The sequence below is a fragment of the Dendrobates tinctorius genome, unplaced genomic scaffold (assembly GCF_039654945.1).
Source record: "Dendrobates tinctorius isolate UK_male_01 unplaced genomic scaffold, ASM3965494v1 ptg000192l, whole genome shotgun sequence".
NCBI lineage: Eukaryota > Metazoa > Chordata > Amphibia > Anura > Dendrobatidae > Dendrobates > Dendrobates tinctorius.
The window spans coordinates 11,144,476-11,165,040 of NW_027361859.1; the positions used below are offsets into that span (position 1 = coordinate 11,144,476).

The following is a 20,565-nucleotide window of genomic DNA, read 5'->3' on the forward strand; positions in this document are numbered from 1 at the left end:
AAAGCCTGGGCCTCATTATACAGCTGAACAGGGGTCTAGTGAGCGCTTTTTGGCCCTTTCCTCAGACTGTAGCTCCTGGGATCAGGCCCTCACTCCTGTCCCTTCACTATAAAGCCTGGGCCTCATTATACAGCTGTACAGGGGTCTAAAGGCTTTTTAGCCCTTTCCTCAGACTGTAGCTCCTGGGATCAGGCCCTCACTCCTGTCCCTTCACTATAAAGCCTGGGCCTCATTAAACAGCTGTACAGGGGTCTAGTGAAGGCTTTTTAGCCCTTTCCTCAGACTGTAGCTCCTGGGATCAGGCCCTCACTCCTGTCCCTTCACTATAAAGCCTGGGCCTCATTATACAGCTGTACAGGGGTCTAGTAAAGGCTTTTTAGCCCTTTCCTCAGACTGTAGCTCCTGGGATCAGGCCCTCACTCCTGTCCCTTCACTATAAAGCCTGGGCCTCATTATACAGCTGTACAGGGGTCTAGTGAATGCTTTTTAGCCCTTTCCTCAGACTGTAGCTCCTGGGATCAGGCCCTCACTCCTGTCCCTTCACTATAAAGCCTGGGCCTCATTATACAGCTGTACAGGGGTCTAGTGAAGGCTTTTTGACCCTTTCCTCAGACTGTAGCTCCTGGGATCAGGCCCTCACTCCTGTCCCTTTACTATAAAGCCTGGGCCTCATTATACAGCTGTATAGGGGTCTAGTGAAGGCTTTCTGGCCCTTTCCTCAGACTGTAGCTCTTGGGATCAGGCCCTCACTCCTGTCCCTTTACTATAAAGCCTGGGCCTCATTATACAGCTGTACAGGGGTCTAGTGAAGGCTTTTTAACCCTTTTCTCAGACTGTAGCTCCTGGGAACAGGCCCTCACTCCTGTCCCTTCACTATAAAGCCTGGGCCTCATTATACGGCTGTACAGGGGTCTAGTGAAGAGTTTTTGGCCCTTTCCTCAGACTGTAGCTCCTGGGAACAGGCCCTCACACCTGTCCCTTCACTATAAAGCCTGGGCCTCATTATACGGCTGTACAGGGGTCTAGTGAAGGCTTTTTGGCCCTTTCCTCAGACTGTAGCTCCTGGGATCAGGCCCTCACTCCTGTCCCTTCACTATAAAGCCTGAGCCTCATTATACAGCTGTACAGGGGTCTAGTGAAGGCTTTTTAGCCCTTTCCTCAGACTGTAACTCCTGGGATCAGGCCCTCACTCCTGTCCCTTCACTATAAAGCCTGGGCCTCATTATACAGCTGAACAGGGGTCTAGTGAGCGCTTTTTGGCCCTTTCCTCAGACTGTAGATCCTGGGATCAGGCCCTCACTCCTGTCCCTTCACTATAAAGCCTGGGCCTCATTATACAGCTGTACAGGGGTCTAAAGGCTTTTTAGCCCTTTCCTCAGACTGTAGCTCCTGGGATCAGGCCCTCACTCCTGTCCCTTCACTATAAAGCCTGGGCCTCATTATACAGCTGTACAGGGGTCTAGTGAAGGCTTTTTAGCCCTTTCCTCAGACTGTAGCTCCTGGGATCAGGCCCTCACTCCTGTCCCTTCACTATAAAGCCTGGGCCTCATTATACAGCTGTACAGGGGTCTAGTGAAGGCTTTTTAGCCCTTTCCTCAGACTGTAGCTCCTGGGATCAGGCCCTCACTCCTGTCCCTTCACTATAAAGCCTGGGCCTCATTATACAGCTGTACAGGGGTCTAGTGAATGCTTTTTAGCCCTTTCCTCAGACTGTAGCTCCTGGGATCAGGCCCTCACTCCTGTCCCTTCACTATAAAGCCTGGGCCTCATTATACAGCTGTACAGGGGTCTAGTGAATGCTTTTTAGCCCTTTCCTCAGACTGTAGCTCCTGGGATCAGGCCCTCACTCCTGTCCCTTTACTATAAAGCCTGGGCCTCATTATACAGCTGTACAGGGGTCTAGTGAAGGCTTTCTACCCTTTCCTCAGACTGTAGCTCCTGGGAACAGGCCCTCACTCCTGTCCCTTCACTATAAAGACTGTGCCTCATTATACAGCTGTACTGGGGTCTAGTGAAGGCTTTTTGGCCCTTTCCTCAGACTGTAGCTCCTGGGATCAGGCCCTCACTCCTGTCCCTTCACTATAAAGCCTGAGCCTCATTATACAGCTGTACAGGGGTCTAGTGAAGCCTTTTTAGCCCTTTCCTCAGACTGTAACTCCTGGGATCAGGCCCTCACTCCTGTCCCTTCACTATAAAGCCTGGGCCTCATTATACAGCTGAACAGGGGTCTAGTGAGCGCTTTTTGGCCCTTTCCTCAGACTGTAGCTCCTGGGATCAGGCCCTCACTCCTGTCCCTTCACTATAAAGCCTGGGCCTCATTATACAGCTGTACAGGGGTCTAAAGGCTTTTTAGCCCTTTCCTCAGACTGTAGCTCCTGGGATCAGGCCCTCACTCCTGTCCCTTCACTATAAAGCCTGGGCCTCATTAAACAGCTGTACAGGGGTCTAGTGAAGGCTTTTTAGCCCTTTCCTCAGACTGTAGCTCCTGGGATCAGGCCCTCACTCCTGTCCCTTCACTATAAAGCCTGGGCCTCATTATACAGCTGTACAGGGGTCTAGTAAAGGCTTTTTAGCCCTTTCCTCAGACTGTAGCTCCTGGGATCAGGCCCTCACTCCTGTCCCTTCACTATAAAGCCTGGGCCTCATTATACAGCTGTACAGGGGTCTAGTGAATGCTTTTTAGCCCTTTCCTCAGACTGTAGCTCCTGGGATCAGGCCCTCACTCCTGTCCCTTCACTATAAAGCCTGGGCCTCATTATACAGCTGTACAGGGGTCTAGTGAAGGCTTTTTGACCCTTTCCTCAGACTGTAGCTCCTGGGATCAGGCCCTCACTCCTGTCCCTTTACTATAAAGCCTGGGCCTCATTATACAGCTGTATAGGGGTCTAGTGAAGGCTTTCTGGCCCTTTCCTCAGACTGTAGCTCTTGGGATCAGGCCCTCACTCCTGTCCCTTTACTATAAAGCCTGGGCCTCATTATACAGCTGTACAGGGGTCTAGTGAAGGCTTTTTAACCCTTTTCTCAGACTGTAGCTCCTGGGAACAGGCCCTCACTCCTGTCCCTTCACTATAAAGCCTGGGCCTCATTATACGGCTGTACAGGGGTCTAGTGAAGGGTTTTTGGCCCTTTCCTCAGACTGTAGCTCCTGGGAACAGGCCCTCACACCTGTCCCTTCACTATAAAGCCTGGGCCTCATTATACGGCTGTACAGGGGTCTAGTGAAGGCTTTTTGGCCCTTTCCTCAGACTGTAGCTCCTGGGATCAGGCCCTCACTCCTGTCCCTTCACTATAAAGCCTGAGCCTCATTATACAGCTGTACAGGGGTCTAGTGAAGGCTTTTTAGCCCTTTCCTCAGACTGTAACTCCTGGGATCAGGCCCTCACTCCTGTCCCTTCACTATAAAGCCTGGGCCTCATTATACAGCTGAACAGGGGTCTAGTGAGCGCTTTTTGGCCCTTTCCTCAGACTGTAGATCCTGGGATCAGGCCCTCACTCCTGTCCCTTCACTATAAAGCCTGGGCCTCATTATACAGCTGTACAGGGGTCTAAAGGCTTTTTAGCCCTTTCCTCAGACTGTAGCTCCTGGGATCAGGCCCTCACTCCTGTCCCTTCACTATAAAGCCTGGGCCTCATTATACAGCTGTACAGGGGTCTAGTGAAGGCTTTTTAGCCCTTTCCTCAGACTGTAGCTCCTGGGATCAGGCCCTCACTCCTGTCCCTTCACTATAAAGCCTGGGCCTCATTATACAGCTGTACAGGGGTCTAGTGAAGGCTTTTTAGCCCTTTCCTCAGACTGTAGCTCCTGGGATCAGGCCCTCACTCCTGTCCCTTCACTATAAAGCCTGGGCCTCATTATACAGCTGTACAGGGGTCTAGTGAATGCTTTTTAGCCCTTTCCTCAGACTGTAGCTCCTGGGATCAGGCCCTCACTCCTGTCCCTTCACTATAAAGCCTGGGCCTCATTATACAGCTGTACAGGGGTCTAGTGAATGCTTTTTAGCCCTTTCCTCAGACTGTAGCTCCTGGGATCAGGCCCTCACTCCTGTCCCTTTACTATAAAGCCTGGGCCTCATTATACAGCTGTACAGGGGTCTAGTGAAGGCTTTCTACCCTTTCCTCAGACTGTAGCTCCTGGGAACAGGCCCTCACTCCTGTCCCTTCACTATAAAGACTGTGCCTCATTATACAGCTGTACTGGGGTCTAGTGAAGGCTTTTTAGCCCTTTCCTCAGACTGTAGCTCCTGGGATCAGGCCCTCACTCCTGTCCCTTTACTATAAAGCCTGGGCCTCATTATACAGCTGTACAGGGGTCTAGTGAAGGCTTTTTAGCCCTTTCCTCAGACTGTAGCTCCTGGGAACAGGCCCTCACTCCAGTACCTTCACTATAAAGCCTGGGCCTCATTATACAGCTGTACAGGGGTCTAGTGAAGGCTTTTTAGCCCTTTCCTCAGACTGTAGCTCCTGGGATCAGGCCCTCACTCCTGTCCCTTCACTATAAAGCCTGGGCCTCATTATACAGCTGTACAGGGGTCTAGTGAAGGCTTTTTAGCCCTTTCCTCAGACTGTAGCTCCTGGGATCAGGCCCTCACTCCTGTCCCTTTACTATAAAGCCTGGGCCTCATTATACAGCTGTACAGGGGTCTAGTGAAGGCTTTCTACCCTTTCCTCAGACTGTAGCTCCTGGGAACAAGCCCTCACTCCTGTCCCTTCACTATAAAGCCTGGGCCTCATTATACAGCTGTACAGGGGTCTAGTGAAGGCTTTCTACCCTTTCCTCAGACTGTAGCTCCTGGGAACAGGCCCTCACTCCTGTCCCTTCACTATAAAGCCTGGGCCTCATTATACAGCTGTACTGGGGTCTAGTGAAGGCTTTTTAGCCCTTTCCTCAGACTGTAGCTCCTGGGATCAGGCCCTCACTCCTATCCCTTTACTATAAAGCCTGGGCCTCATTATACAGCTGTACAGGGGTCTAGTGAAGGCTTTTTAGCCCTTTCCTCAGACTGTAGCTCTTGGGATCAGGCCCTCACTCCTGTCCCTTTACTATAAAGCCTGGGCCTCATTATACAGCTGTACAGGGGTCTAGTGAATGCTTTTTAGCCCTTTTCTCAAGACTGTAGCTCCTGGGAACAGGCCCTCACTCCTGTCCCTTCACTATAAAGCCTGGGCCTCATTATACGGCTGTACAGGGGTCTAGTGAAGGGTTTTTGGCCCTTTCCTCAGACTGTAGCTCCTGGGAACAGGCCCTCACACCTGTCCCTTCACTATAAAGCCTGGGCCTCATTATACGGCTGTACAGGGGTCTAGTGAAGGCTTTTTGGCCCTTTCCTCAGACTGTAGCTCCTGGGATCAGGCCCTCACTCCTGTCCCTTCACTATAAAGCCTGAGCCTCATTATACAGCTGTACAGGGGTCTAGTGAAGGCTTTTTAGCCCTTTCCTCAGACTGTAACTCCTGGGATCAGGCCCTCACTCCTGTCCCTTCACTATAAAGCCTGGGCCTCATTATACAGCTGAACAGGGGTCTAGTGAGCGCTTTTTGGCCCTTTCCTCAGACTGTAGCTCCTGGGATCAGGCCCTCATTCCTGTCCCTTCACTATAAAGCCTGGGCCTCATTATACAGCTGTACAGGGGTCTAGTGAAGGCTTTTTAGCCCTTTCCTCAGACTGTAGCTCCTGGGATCAGGCCCTCACTCCTGTCCCTTCACTATGAAGCCTGGGCCTCATTATACAGCTGTACAGGGGTCTAGTGAAGGCTTTTTAGCCCTTTCCTCAGACTGAAGCTCCTGGGATCAGGCCCTCACTCCTGTCCCTTCACTATAAAGCCTGGGCCTCATTATACAGCTGAACAGGGGTCTAGTGAGCGCTTTTTGGCCCTTTCCTCAGACTGTAGCTCCTGGGATCAGGCCCTCACTCCTGTCCCTTCACTATAAAGCCTGGGCCTCATTATACAGCTGTACAGGGGTCTAGTGAATGCTTTTTAGCCCTTTCCTCAGACTGTAGCTCCTGGGATCAGGCCCTCACTCCTGTCCCTTCACTATAAAGCCTGGGCCTCATTATACAGCTGTACAGGGGTCTAGTGAATGCTTTTTAGCCCTTTCCTCAGACTGTAGCTCCTGGGATCAGGCCCTCACTCCTGTCCCTTTACTATAAAGCCTGGGCCTCATTATACAGCTGTACAGGGGTCTAGTGAAGGCTTTCTACCCTTTCCTCAGACTGTAGCTCCTGGGAACAGGCCCTCACTCCTGTCCCTTCACTATAAAGCCTGGGCCTCATTATACAGCTGTACAGGGGTCTAGTGAAGGCTTTCTACCCTTTCCTCAGACTGTAGCTCCTGGGAACAGGCCCTCACTCCTGTCCCTTCACTATAAAGCCTGGGCCTCATTATACAGCTGTACTGGGGTCTAGTGAAGGCTTTTTAGCCCTTTCCTCAGACTGTAGCTCCTGGGATCAGGCCCTCACTCCTGTCCCTTTACTATAAAGCCTGGGCCTCATTATACAGCTGTACAGGGGTCTAGTGAAGGCTTTTTAGCCCTTTCCTCAGACTGTAGCTCCTGGGAACAGGCCCTCACTCCAGTACCTTCACTATAAAGCCTGGGCCTCATTATACAGCTGTACAGGGGTCTAGTGAAGGCTTTTTAGCCCTTTCCTCAGACTGTAGCTCCTGGGATCAGGCCCTCACTCCTGTCCCTTCACTATAAAGCCTGGGTCTCATTATACTGCTGTACAGGGGTCTAGTGAAGGCTTTTTGGCCCTTTCCTCAGACTGTAGCTCCTGGGATCAGGCCCTCACTCCTGTCCCTTCACTATAAAGCCTGGGCCTCATTATACAGCTGAACAGGGGTCTAGTGAGCGCTTTTTGGCCCTTTCCTCAGACTGTAGCTCCTGGGATCAGGCCCTCACTCCTGTCCCTTCACTATAAAGCCTGGGCCTCATTATACAGCTGTACAGGGGTCTAGTGAAGGCTTTTTAGCCCTTTCCTCAGACTGTAGCTCCTGGGATCAGGCCCTCACTCCTGTCCCTTTACTATAAAGCCTGGGCCTCATTATACAGCTGTACAGGGGTCTAGTGAAGGCTTTCTACCCTTACCTCAGACTGTAGCTCCTGGGAACAGGCCCTCACTCCTGTCCCTTCACTATAAAGCCTGGGCCTCATTATACAGCTGTACAGGGGTCTAGTGAAGGCTTTCTACCCTTTCCTCAGACTGTAGCTCCTGGGAACAGGCCCTCACTCCTGTCCCTTCACTATAAAGCCTGGGCCTCATTATACAGCTGTACTGGGGTCTAGTGAAGGCTTTTTAGCCCTTTCCTCAGACTGTAGCTCCTGGGATCAGGCCCTCACTCCTGTCCCTTTACTATAAAGCCTGGGCCTCATTATACAGCTGTACAGGGGTCTAGTGAAGGCTTTTTAGCCCTTTTCTCAGACTGTAGCTCCTGGGAACAGGCCCTCAATCCTGTCCCTTCACTATAAAGCCTGGGCCTCATTATACGGCTGTACAGGGGTCTAGTGAAGGCTTTTTGGCCCTTTCCTCAGACTGTAGCTCCTGGGAACAGGCCCTCACTCCTGTCCCTTCACTATAAAGCCTGGGCCTCATTATACGGCTGTACAGGGGTCTAGTGAAGGCTTTTTAGCCCTTTCCTCAGACTGTAGCTCCTGGGATCAGGCCCTCACTCCTGTCCCTTCACTATAAAGCCTGGGCCTCATTATACAGCTGAACAGGGGTCTAGTGAGCGCTTTTTGGCCCTTTCCTCAGACTGTAGCTCCTGGGATCAGGCCCTCACTCCTGTCCCTTCACTATAAAGCCTGGGCCTCATTATACAGCTGAACAGGGGTCTAGTGAGCGCTTTTTGGCCCTTTCCTCAGACTGTAGCTCCTGGGATCAGGCCCTCACTCCTGTCCCTTCACTATAAAGCCTGGGCCTCATTATACAGCTGTACAGGGGTCTAGTGAAGGCTTTTTAGCCCTTTCCTCAGACTGTAGCTCCTGGGATCAGGCCCTCACTCCTGACCCTTCACTATAAAGCCTGGGCCTCATTATACAGCTGTACAGGGGTCTAGTGAAGGCTTTTTAGCCGTTTCCTCAGACTGTAGCTCCTGGGATCAGGCCCTCACTCCTGTCCCTTTACTATAAAGCCTGGGCCTCATTATACAGCTGTACAGGGGTCTAGTGAAGGCTTTCTACCCTTTCCTCAGACTGTAGCTCCTGGGAACAGGCCCTCACTCCTGTCCCTTCACTATAAAGCCTGGGCCTCATTATACAGCTGTACAGGGGTCTAGTGAAGGCTTTCTACCCTTTCCTCAGACTGTAGCTCCTGGGAACAGGCCCTCACTCCTGTCCCTTCACTATAAAGCCTGGGCCTCATTATACAGCTGTACTGGGGTCTAGTGAAGGCTTTTTAGCCCTTTCCTCAGACTGTAGCTCCTGGGATCAGGCCCTCACTCCTGTCCCTTTACTATAAAGCCTGGGCCTCATTATACAGCTGTACAGGGGTCTAGTGAAGGCTTTTTAGCCCTTTCCTCAGACTGTAGCTCTTGGGATCAGGCCCTCACTCCTGTCCCTTTACTATAAAGCCTGGGCCTCATTATACAGCTGTACAGGGGTCTAGTGAAGGCTTTTTAGCCCTTTTCTCAGACTGTAGCTCCTGGGAACAGGCCCTCACTCCTGTCCCTTCACTATAAAGCCTGGGCCTCATTATACGGCTGTACAGGGGTCTAGTGAAGGCTTTTTGGCCCTTTCCTCAGACTGTAGCTCCTGGGAACAGGCCCTCACTCCTGTCCCTTCACTATAAAGCCTGGGCCTCATTATACGGCTGTACAGGGGTCTAGTGAAGGCTTTTTAGCCCTTTCCTCAGACTGTAGCTCCTGGGATCAGGCCCTCACTCCTGTCCCTTCACTATAAAGCCTGGGCCTCATTATACAGCTGAACAGGGGTCTAGTGAGCGCTTTTTGGCCCTTTCCTCAGACTGTAGCTCCTGGGATCAGGCCCTCACTCCTGTCCCTTCACTATAAAGCCTGGGCCTCATTATACAGCTGAACAGGGGTCTAGTGAGCGCTTTTTGGCCCTTTCCTCAGACTGTAGCTCCTGGGATCAGGCCCTCACTCCTGTCCCTTCACTATAAAGCCTGGGCCTCATTATACAGCTGTACAGGGGTCTAGTGAAGGCTTTTTAGCCCTTTCCTCAGACTGTAGCTCCTGGGATCAGGCCCTCACTCCTGACCCTTCACTATAAAGCCTGGGCCTCATTATACAGCTGTACAGGGGTCTAGTGAAGGCTTTTTAGCCCTTTCCTCAGACTGTAGCTCCTGGGATCAGGCCCTCACTCCTGTCCCTTTACTATAAAGCCTGGGCCTCATTATACAGCTGTACAGGGGTCTAGTGAAGGCTTTCTACCCTTTCCTCAGACTGTAGCTCCTGGGATCAGGCCCTCACTCCTGTCCCTTTACTATAAAGCCTGGGCCTCATTATACAGCTGTACAGGGGTCTAGACACAGATGCACAGAACCCAATACATCACATGTGAAGTGGAGTGGGGCAGGCTGGACTAATGACCCGACGCGTGTCGCCACTCTAGAGATGTAGACATGTAGATGTCCTTTGGTTGTTTGCACTCTTTATAGCCCATTTCTGGTCTGGATGATCTGGTCTGCTCTTGGAGCCTGATTTCAGGCTGAGTTATTTCCAAATGAGGTTTATTCAGTACATTCTAGAAATGTTTGCTTTTTATGTACCGCATTGTGAATAAGAGTATGCCAGAGCTATATAATTGTATGCACTGTTTCAAGGCATTATTTGAGCTTGTGATAACATCCACTTAATATATACCTGCATTACTGATATCTATGATTCATTTGTGATTGCTACAGTGTATTAGTGTGCTTTCAAAACCTTCTAATTAAGTATTAGTTTTCATGGACATTCTCGCCGCGAAAAGTGGTAGTGGTTATCAGGTTTGGTTCTCTATTATGAGATATGTATATCTTTTGAATGTGTCACATATGTGACCATTTTTAAATGTTTTTAATGTGTTGTTGCTGTTTGCTGTGCTCAATTTAATAAAATAAAAATTGTAATATTTTTGCTAATTCCTATTCAGGGTGATCCCCGATTTGTGGCCTATTCTTTTCTGCTTTGACTGTCATATGTAGTTTGCAGGCCAGGGTTGGATCCCCTTTTAATATTTCGGTGGTGCCCCCGTTAGCTTGCTTTACATATACCTGGGGTCGGCGGGGGAGCCGGGGTGTCAGATCATACTTACCCCCTCCTAGCGCGGTCTCTGCAGCCCCCTGCTTGTACCATGGTCTCCGCACATATTCATGTCTTTAATGAGCGGTATCACGTGACCGCTGAAGGCAGGCGCCGGAGACCGTGGGAAAATGGGGCTGCAGAGACTGCGCCAGGAGGGGGTAAGTATATGCGGTATTCACCTGTCCCCATTCTCACACTGCTCGCCGCTGTCTGCTGCGTCCTCAGTGATGTTCAGGTCAGAGGGCGCCGTGATGTTGTTAGTGCCCGCCGCCCCCTCTGTTGCCTGAACGTCACTGAGAGATGACGTGGCAGACAGCGGCGAGCAGCGTGGGAATGAGGACAGGTGAAAATCGCCAGTGTCGGGGTCCTGAGCCAGCAGCGACACCGGCACCTGGCCCCCGACGACGTAGAGGTGAGTATGTCATTTTTTTTAATTTGCAGCAGCGACAGCATATGGGGCAAAATCTATGGAGCAGCATATGGGGGCATATTCTGTAGAGCATCTTATGGGGGCTTATTCTGTGGGGCATCTTATGGGGGTATATTCTATGGAGCATCTTATGGGGGCATATTCTATGGAGCATCTTAAGGGGGCATATTCTATGGAGCATCTTATGGGGCCTATTCTGTGGTGCATCTTATGGGGGCCTATTCTATGGCGCATCTTATGGGTGCCTATTCTGTCGAGCATCTTATGAGGGCATATTCTGTGGAGCATCTTATGGGGGCCTATTCTATGGAGCATCTTATGGGGGTATATTCTATGGAGCATCTTAAGGGGGCATATTCTTTGGAGCATCTTATGGGGCCTATTCTGTGGCACATCTTATGGGTGCCTATTCTGTGGAGCATCTTATGGGGGCCTATTCTATGACGCATCTTATGAGGGCATATTCTGTGGAGCAACTTATGGGGGCCTATTCTATGAAGCATCTTATGGGGGTATTCTATGGAGCATCTTATGGGACCATAACCTTTATGGAGCAGCATATGGTGCATATTATTCTATGGAGCATCTTATGGGCCATTATTAACCTTTATGTAGCATTATATGGGGTGTTGTTGTGAATTCTCTCTCTGGCTTCCCTCTGGTGATTACTGAAGGTAGTGGAGCTGGTGAGATTGACAGGGGTTGAGAGTTCTCTTTCTGGGCTCCCTCTGGTGGTTACTGGAGGTAGTGGAGCTGATCTGATTGACAGAGGCATGCCACCTGATAATGAGGAAGACGATTGGAGATCTGGGGTTTCTGATTGGGATTTAAGACAGCTGACTCCCTCTATCCCTGCTGGTGATTTTTCTTCCTGTGCCTTCTGAGATCTGATGTATCCTGCTCTTTCCCTGAATGTTCAGCTAAGTGGTTCATTTGCTATTCTGTTTGCATTTGATTTGTTTTTTTTCTATTTCAGCTTTGTGTGGGTCAGCCAGCTCTGCTGGGGCTGTGCTGAATCACCGCTCATATGTTACTGCTTGTGCCAGTTTGTTTTGTCCCCTGTTATATTGGTCTCTTTTTGCTTTGCTTGCAGAATATACCAGAGTGCTGATATAGTGGGGGCGAAGTCGTGCGACTTCAGTGTTTTTGTGCATCAGACGTATTGGACTTTTTGCAGGGTTTTTTGCATGATTGCAGACAGTGTCTTTCGTTTCCTGTCCTGTCTAGTCAGTGTGGGCCCCATCGTTTGCTCAGTCTATTTCTCTGCCTGCGTTTGTGTTTTCATCTTTTCTCACTGACAATTTATGTTTGGGGGCTATCTATTCCTTTGGGGTCTGCTCCGGGGCAGTTTAGATTTCCCCTTTCTTGCTTTAGGCTTAGTTAGTTCTCCGGCTGTGCCGAGGCGTCTAGGATCATCGTAGGTACGCTCCACGGCTACTGCTAGTTGTGTGGACAGGATCAGGGGTCTGGAATCCGCTTAGTTCGCAACCTCTCTGGTTTTTCTGTGGCTTAGCCTGGGCCTGCTATCCTCCTCGGTGACGCTTTCACAACAGGGTGTATTTTGTATGGAGCATCTTATGGGGCCATTATTAACCTTTGTGCAGCATTATATGGGGTGTATTTTATATGGAGCATGTTATGGGGCCATCATGAACTGTATGGAGCATTATATGGGACTCCTGATTCAATATGGATATTCAAAAACATTTAACCTACTGATGTCTCAATTAATTTTACTTTTATTGGTAACTATTTTTATTTTTTAAATTTACCAGTAGCTGCTGCATTTTCCACCCTAGGCTTATACGCGAGTCAATACATTTTCCTAGTTTTTTGTGGCAAAATTAGAGGGGTCGGCTTATACACGGGTCAGCTTATACACGAATATATATGGTACTTTTAAGTTACCATAATTGCAGAAAAAGTTATTTTTTAGGGGCTTTTTTCTAGTTGGTTCTCATTAATATTTTATCCCATTTTGCCTTGTCAAAAAAATTTTTTTTTTTCGTACAAAAGTGTAATTACAGCAGGAGAGGCTGGGACTAGTACAGGCTAATTTGCATATTAAACAACACTAAAGAAGACCCACTCACTATATACACAACAGCTTTAATTCACAAATAATTAAAAATGGGGCTTCTAAATGATAGAGGAGACACACACGTGAGCAAAAGGGATACTGGTGACCTAGTGGTTACCCTATGATACCCCCACGCGATGTCGGCTTGCCCTCACTGACCCTAATATACCCTGCAAAAATAAAAAAAGCACCACTGTGAAAAAAAAATGTGACCGTAAAGAGCCATAATGATAGAGACGCTAAATGGATGTAAATCTTATCTAGTAAGGTACTCAATTCACAAATATTTTGAACAGTGGGGATCAGGGATATTGGTTGCTAAGAGCAAGCCGTAATTGGGTCTAGTGTGTCAAATAGATATGTTGCAAATAAGGACACCTGGGATACTGACCCTATTTTTGGGCCTGGTAGTATCCCTGCCTTGCCACGGAGGTTGGGGGTTGCTGCGATCAGCACCAGCGGGGGACCATGATGAGAGTAGTGTCTGCTCCCACAGTATCCAACTGTAAAAATAAGAATAAGATAAAAAAAATCCATGTACTCACCTGTCCTAATCGTCCCCCCCCTGTAATGCTCTTGACCGCTCATGCAGAGGAGTCGGGGAGAATGACGCCTGCAGCGAGCGGGCCATGGACCTCAGTTAGTGACAGGACACCGCTCGCTAAGCGCCGCAGTGAGTGGTACAGGGCCCGCTCGCTGCAGGCGTCATTCTCCCTTGCTCCTCTGCATGAGCAGTCACATGGATTACAGTGGGGGACATTTAGGACAGGTGAGTATAAGGTTTTTTTTATTTAATCCTTATTTTTACAGGTGGAGACAGTGGGAGCAGACTACTACTCATCATTATCCCCTGCTGGGGCTGGCCTGAATTACTATTCTACCCTGCTGGGCATTTGCCTGGTAGGATGTGGTGTGCCACCTCTTGGGGGGGGCGCCAGCCTGTTTTTGACAGCCAGCCCCTTTAATTTTTCAGGCACCTGGTGGTGCGGCATCTCGGGTGGCAGGGTGCATAGCATGCACATGTGGCTGCAGCCAAGTCCAGGTTCCGCAATGAGCCCGCAGTGGTGAGAGGGGGCAGCTCCGCTACCTGGCACACAACTAAGAAGAGGAGGAGGGTGCGTTACTTACATAGTGATCGCACACAGCATCCTCTTCTTCTGTGTGCAGATCTGTCTGCGATGTCCGATCAGCCAGGACCAGGAGGGGCGTCAGCGTGTGGAGCAGCAGCACAGGACAGCAAGACTTGGCGAGATAACTGCCCTGTGTGCACACTGCCCTGCACACTCCAGGTAACATCTCCAGCTGCCCATCTCAGCTTTTGCTGTGCTAAGTAGCGAGGGTTGCGATATTTGACAAATGATAAATTAAACATGGCAGGTTAGAGTATGTGTGTTTTCCTATGTGTGTGTGAGCTTGCATGTGTGTTTTCCCATGCGTGTAAGCGTGCATTTGTGTTTTCCTATGTGTGTGAGCGTGCATGTGTGTTTCCGTGTGTGTGAGCGTGCATGTGTTTTGCAGTGTGGGTGAGCGTGCATGTGTGTGTCTTCTCCATTGTGTGTGAGTGTGCATGTGTTATATACACACACACACATGCATACCGTTTGGATAGTCATCGGCCCCGGCGTGTACAGTGCGGTGGATTTATTTTGGCCCCGGCATGTCCCATGTGACGTAAATGGCTTAATTAAAGGGATCCTGTCAGCAGGATTGTGCTCCGTAACTACAGACAGTGTCAGGTCGGCGCCATTATGCTGATTACAATGATACCTGGTGATGAAATCCGTCTTGTGGTTGTTGTGTAATCTTTATGTTCAGTTTTGAGTTAATGATATGCTTGTGCTCCGGGGCAGCCTGTGGGGGTCTTCATGTGGTACTTAGGTATTCATCAGTATGGCTTCAGTATGGGCTTCTGACAGGTCACTGATCCCTCACTGCCCTCTATCTATTTATATAATTGCCTTGTAATGTTTTAATTTCCTATTCTGTCCAGATGTCACCGTATCCCAGAATTCCAAGTGGAGGAAGTTCACCGACCGCCATATTGGGACACCCAAGTGATGGGTGTCTCAATATGGAAACTGCTGCTGGTACCAACCTATTGTACGGTACCACCAGCGGAACACCGTCGCACTGCGCCTGCGCGTATTCCACGCAGGTGCAGGGAATCATTCGGCTGATCCCGGCGGAAGATGCGCGACGTGTCTACAGGCAGAGGAAGCCGGTCACATTAAAGGGGTTTTCCCACGAACGAAAGTTCGTTTTAAAAATTGTCTGTGTTTGACCGTGTACGGAGCATACCACATCTCCTGGGCAGGGGAGGAAGCAAATGACAATACTGACATTACAGCATGGGATCACAGAGGATTTATTTTGTGAGGTAAAATATTAAACAATATTTTACCTCACAAAATGTATCCTCTGTGATCTCTTGCTCTAATGTCAGTATTGTCTTTTGCTTCCTCCCCTGCCCAGGAGATGTGGTATGCTCCGTACACGGTCAGACACAGACAATTTTTAAAATGAACTTTTGTTCGTGGGAAAACCGCTTTAATTAGAAATTCCGCCTGACATGGTGTCCACTGACTGTTTAGTGATGGGGTACACAGGTCAAACAAGAGATGACATGAGAGGAGAAGACAGCAGATGGGGAGAAAGAAAGCGCACAGGTGTGAGACAGACAGAGCACAGGGGGGGAGTCATCTCAAAAGGGACAGCACGTGAGGGGAGAACACAGCACAGGAAGGAGAGAGACAGCAGACAAGGGGGATAGCACATGGGGTAGACAGATCAAAGAAGAGAGCACAGATGCGAGAAGTCAGCACATGGGGAAAGAGAGAGTGGATAGGTGGGTGAGCACATGGGGGGAGAGATTCTCAATGCTGCAAAGCCTGCCTCCGGACGTTACCGCCCTCCCAATGCGAGAGCATCAGGCCTCCATCTAGTTTTACATTATACACTCACTGGCCACTTTATTAGGTACACCTGTCCAACTGTGTGTTAAGACTTAATTTCTAATCAGCCAATCACATGGCGGCAACTCAGTGCATTTAGGCATGTAGACATGGTCAAGACAATCTCCTGCAGTTCAAACCGAGCATCAGTATGGGGAAGAAAGGTGATTTGAGTGCCTTTGAACGTGGCATGATTGTTGGTGCCAGAAGGGCTGGTCTGAGAATTTCAGAAACTGCTGATCTACTGGGATTTTCACGCACAACCATCTCTAGGGTTTACAGAGAATGGTCCGAAAAAGAAAAAAAATCCAGTGAGCGGCAGTTCTGTGGCCGGAAATGCCATGTTGATGCCAGAGGTCAGAGGAGAATGGGCAGACTGGTTCGAGCTGATAGAAAGGCAACAGTGACTCAAATTGCCACCCGTTACAACCAAGGTAGGCAGAAGAGCATCTCTGAACGCACAGTGCGTCGAACTTTGAGGCAGATGGGCTACAGCAGCAGAAGACCACACTGGGTACCACTCCTCTCAGCTAAGAACAGGAAACTGAGGCTACAATTTGCACAAGCTCATCGAAATTGGACAGTAGAAGATTGGAAAAACGTTGCCTGGTCTGATGAGTCTCGATTTCTGCTGCGACATTCGGATGGTAGGGTCAGAATTTGGCGTAAACAACATGAAAGCATGGATCCATCCTGCCTTGTATCAACGGTTCAGGCTGGTGGTGGTGGTGTCATGGTGTGGGGAATTTTTTCTGGGCACTCTTTGGGCCCCTTGGTACCAATTGAGCATCGTTGCAACGCCACAGCCTACCTGAGTATTGTTGCTGACCATGTCCATCCCTTTATGACCACAATGTACCCAACATCTGATGGCTACTTTCAGCAGGATAATGCGCCATGTCATAAAGCTCGAATCATCTCAGATTGGTTTCTTGAACATGACAATGAGTTTACTGTACTCAAATGGCCTCCTCAGTCACCAGATCTCAATCCAATAGAGCATCTTTGGGATGTGGTGGAACGGGAGATTCGCATCAGGGATGTGCAGCCGACAAATCTGCGCCAACTGTGTGATGCCATCATGTCAATATGGTCCAAAATCTCTGAGGAATGCTTCCAGCACCTTGTTGAATCTCTGCCACGAAGAATTGAGGCAGTTCTGAAGGCAAAAGGGGGTCCAACCCCTTACTAGCATGGTGTACCTAATAAAGTGGCCAGTGAGTGTATATATATATATATATATATATACACATTAACCAAAAAATTTCCTTCTCACCCCCGATGGGGGTGGTCTTGGTTGTCCTTTCTCATTCTCGGGTCCTCTACCAGAGGCCTGGGATTTTGAGGGTTCTGCGCAGGATCTTAGTTGTTCCCAGCATTGTACTTTTCTGGACAGAGAGCTCAGATGTTGCTCCTGGGACCTGTGGAAGCCATTCTTCCAACTTAGGGGTCACTGCTCCGAGTGTTCCTATCACCACTGGAATCACTGTTGCCTTCACCTTTCACATCTTCTCCAGTTCTTTGAAGCCCTGGTATTTCTCCAGCTTCTCATATTCATTCTTTCTGATGTTGCTGTCACTTGGCACTGCCACATCTATTATCATTGCTATCTTCTGATTCTTGTCTACTATTACAATGTCTGATTGGTTAGCCAACAACTGCTTATATATATTGTGACAGAGTCCCTGGTAAGGTGATAGAGGGGAGAGATGTGTCACTGCGCTTAATGGCGTAAGTGATATGAAACCAGAGCATTTTTCTCCAGCACACTACGTGTTGTGAGGGTTATGTTGCATAAAAAGGACTAATTTTATGTGCACCTTCATAGAGCGGGTAGGAGAAGGTCCACTTTATCTCCCCTGCCAGGACCTGCATGAGGTCATGATCATGTGATCAATCACATGATAGGGATGTCACATGCTTGGGTTTAAATAACCAAGCTCTACAGGCAGTCTGGGTTCAGCTAGCCTGGAGAGACGAGTCTCCAGAGGCTTTGTGGCTCGTCGAGCACAGACTGAACCTGTGCTGCTCCAGAGCGGGGTGCCGCCCGCAACATACGGACTGTGTTGCAGCATTTTGTTTTTTTGTTGTTTTGTTCCTGTTTTAGCCAGAAAGGCTGAGTTTGTTTCCCCACGAGTTGGTTAATGCTGCCTTACAATAAACCAATGAAGATTTAAAGAGACTGTGTTCCCATGTTTTTTACCTCTGTGTGCCGCCACGTGAGTCATCTATCACAAGTGGTGTTTTGAATGCGGGCATCGTTTCGGGAATGTCAGTTGCAGTCGTGGTCAAAACCGCATGTCCTGGGTAAAGGGAGGCCGCAGGCCAGACGACGGCGTCAATCAAAATGGAGGACCGCCTCAAGAATCTGGTGAGCGTGCAGCAGTAACAACAGCTGGCCCATCAGGAGATGAGTAAGTTGCTCATCCAGCAACTGCAGCAGCATCAGAACCAGTCAAGACAGCAGCAACAGCAGATCAAGTTGCTTGCTGAGGCAGTTCGGGGAAGACCGGAAGCCCAGCCCAGAAGTCCAGGTGACGACACGCACATCCGGAAGGCGGTAAGACGAGTGATGCAGAAAATGACCCCGGGTGATGGTGTAGAGGCATTTCTGACTGTGTTTGAGCGGGTGACGGAGCGAGAGAGCCTGCCGCCAGAACAGTGGGCGGAGGTGATTTCCCCCTATCTAACCGGCGAGCCCCAGAAAGGCTTATTACGACCTGGCCTTACAAGATGCCCCAGAATATGTCCGAAGACTGAGAAACTGGCATGCTCAGGGGTGACTTTGTCCGAGCCCAAAGGGTTCATCATTGGTGTATTGAGGTGATAAGCCACCACACTCCCAAATGTTCGACTTACTCCACCTGGTGCAGAAATGGTTGCAGCCGGAGTCCTCTACCTGTGAGGCTAGGTAGACTCCAGAGGTAAACCCTCAGGACCGTGACGACGAACCTCCCCTGGGTGAGCTGGCCAGGTGTACCACCCCCTATACAGGGAGCATTAGGGGCAGGCCCTGGGGAGACTATCGCCGCGGAAGCTGATACCTGGGAACAGCTGGAGAGGGAGACAGACGAGTGACGGGCTGGAAGATGGAAAGGAGAGACCAGCGACCACAAGGGAGACTGCTGCAGGACCGGGGGGAGAGGAAGGCTGGCGGCACAGGAGGAGGCAGGCACGGGTTGGGATGGACGAACACTGGTGAAGACGCAGGTGAAGGCAGGAACAGGCTGGAATGAGCGGACTCTGGAAGTGAATACAAAGGAGGTCACAAGGAGAGACAAGACAGGGCAATAGTCACAGAGTAGGGCGCTAGGCACGGGAAACGCAGGAGAGCGTGGACCCGCAATCAGTCATGAGACACAAATGATAATCAGGCACTGAGCAGGGGGCGAGGCTACCTTATATAGGACGTTCTGCAGGACTTCCGGGTCAGGGTCCTCCAGGGTCACGGAGGAAAAGGGATAGAGTGGTTCGGCCTGTGCTGCAGTCTATGGTGCGAGGTGCGCATGCGCACCCGACGGAGCACAGAGGCAGACCGCGGGACCGGAAGTAGGGGAGCAGGATGACGTGCGCCTGCTGCGGGAGCGCGCCGGGAGCGGCGAGTGCGCCGGGGTGCTGTGGACAGCGCAGGCACAAGAGCGGAGGCAGAGGCAGCATTAGCAGCGGCTGCAGCGACGGCGGAGGTAGCGGGGGCGGAGCCAGCAGCGGTAAGCGTGACACTACCCAAGCCCAGATGGTGGAGCGGGTTGTAATGGACAGGTTCATTAATCCTCCTCCTAGGTCGGTACAGACATGGGTGGCCCAGAGGGATACTCGGAATGCGGATGACCATGTCGGCCTAGTAGAAAGAAACTAGGTGGTCGAGAGGTCCCTTAAGAAGCCGGGGGGTGGTGCATCTCCATACTGGGGTACCCAGCAGGAGCCTGAGTCCCAAAAGAGGGGTAATAGAGCCACCATTGGGGTAGGTCCAAGGTCCCATGGTCCTGTTGAAGGGGTGCAAAAGACTGCTGGTAAGGACTTGATCTGTTGGCGGTGTCACGGTCCTGAACACGTCGCTGCCCATTGTCCTTTGCTGAGCAGATGGACTACATTCTTATCTGGCGCTGCTCATATTTCGCTTACCCTGCTTGAAATGTGGACCATCAGCCTGGGGATGGGCCTCAGTCATGTCCTGTGACCATAAATGGGGTGCTCTTATCAGGACTATTGGACTGGGGGAGTTTGGTGACCCTTATAAGGTCTACACTCCCCCACCAGCTGATTCCAGGGAAACACCTTGGTGTCCTCTGTATCCACGGCGATGCCAAGAACTACCCCATTTCCAGAGTCTGTAAAAAATACAACTGTGGCGCTGCATCCCATGAGGTCGGGGTTGTGAAATACTTGCTACACCCCATGATAATAGGCCGGGACTTCAGCCTGTTTTGGGACTTGTGGGGAAAAGCTGCAATGATAAGTGACTCAGACAGAAGCCAGCCCAATCCTGCTCAATCCCCGTCACAGCCAGAGGTGGAGGAGTTCCCCTTATGTGTCATGGCGGGTGATGAGCATGAGGCGGAGGTAGGTGAGGCTGAGGTTCCTGATCTGGGGGTTTCTGAGGAAAATTTTGGCTTTGCTCAGATGCAGGATATTACCCTAAAGAATGCATTTGAAAATGTGTCTGTAATTGATGGGGTTGCTCAAGAGCCGGGGGCTGACATTAGGTTTCCACATTTCGCCATGAATGGCGAGCTACTATATCGGGTAACCACACTGAGGGGAGGGGGGATAGTGGAGCAGCTTTTGGTCCCAGGTCCCTACTGGCGGAGGGTGTTAGACATGTTTTGTTCACATGTTTTGGGCGGACATCTGGGGGTTGAGAAAACAC

The 20,565-nt window shown here is 50.2% G+C and overlaps 1 protein-coding gene across 1 annotated transcript in view; it reads left to right on the forward strand.

The window, feature by feature from the left end:
• The first annotated feature begins 13,915 nt into the window (after positions 1 to 13,915).
• LOC141055838 (uncharacterized) overlaps positions 13,916 to 20,565 on the forward strand; it is a 53,317-nt gene continuing 46,667 nt past the window's right edge. Inside the window, exon 1 of the mRNA XM_073552548.1 lies at positions 13,916 to 14,036. Coding sequence (XP_073408649.1) covers positions 13,926 to 14,036 — 111 coding nt within the window. The 5' untranslated portion in view covers positions 13,916 to 13,925. The remainder of the gene's footprint in view (positions 14,037 to 20,565) is intronic.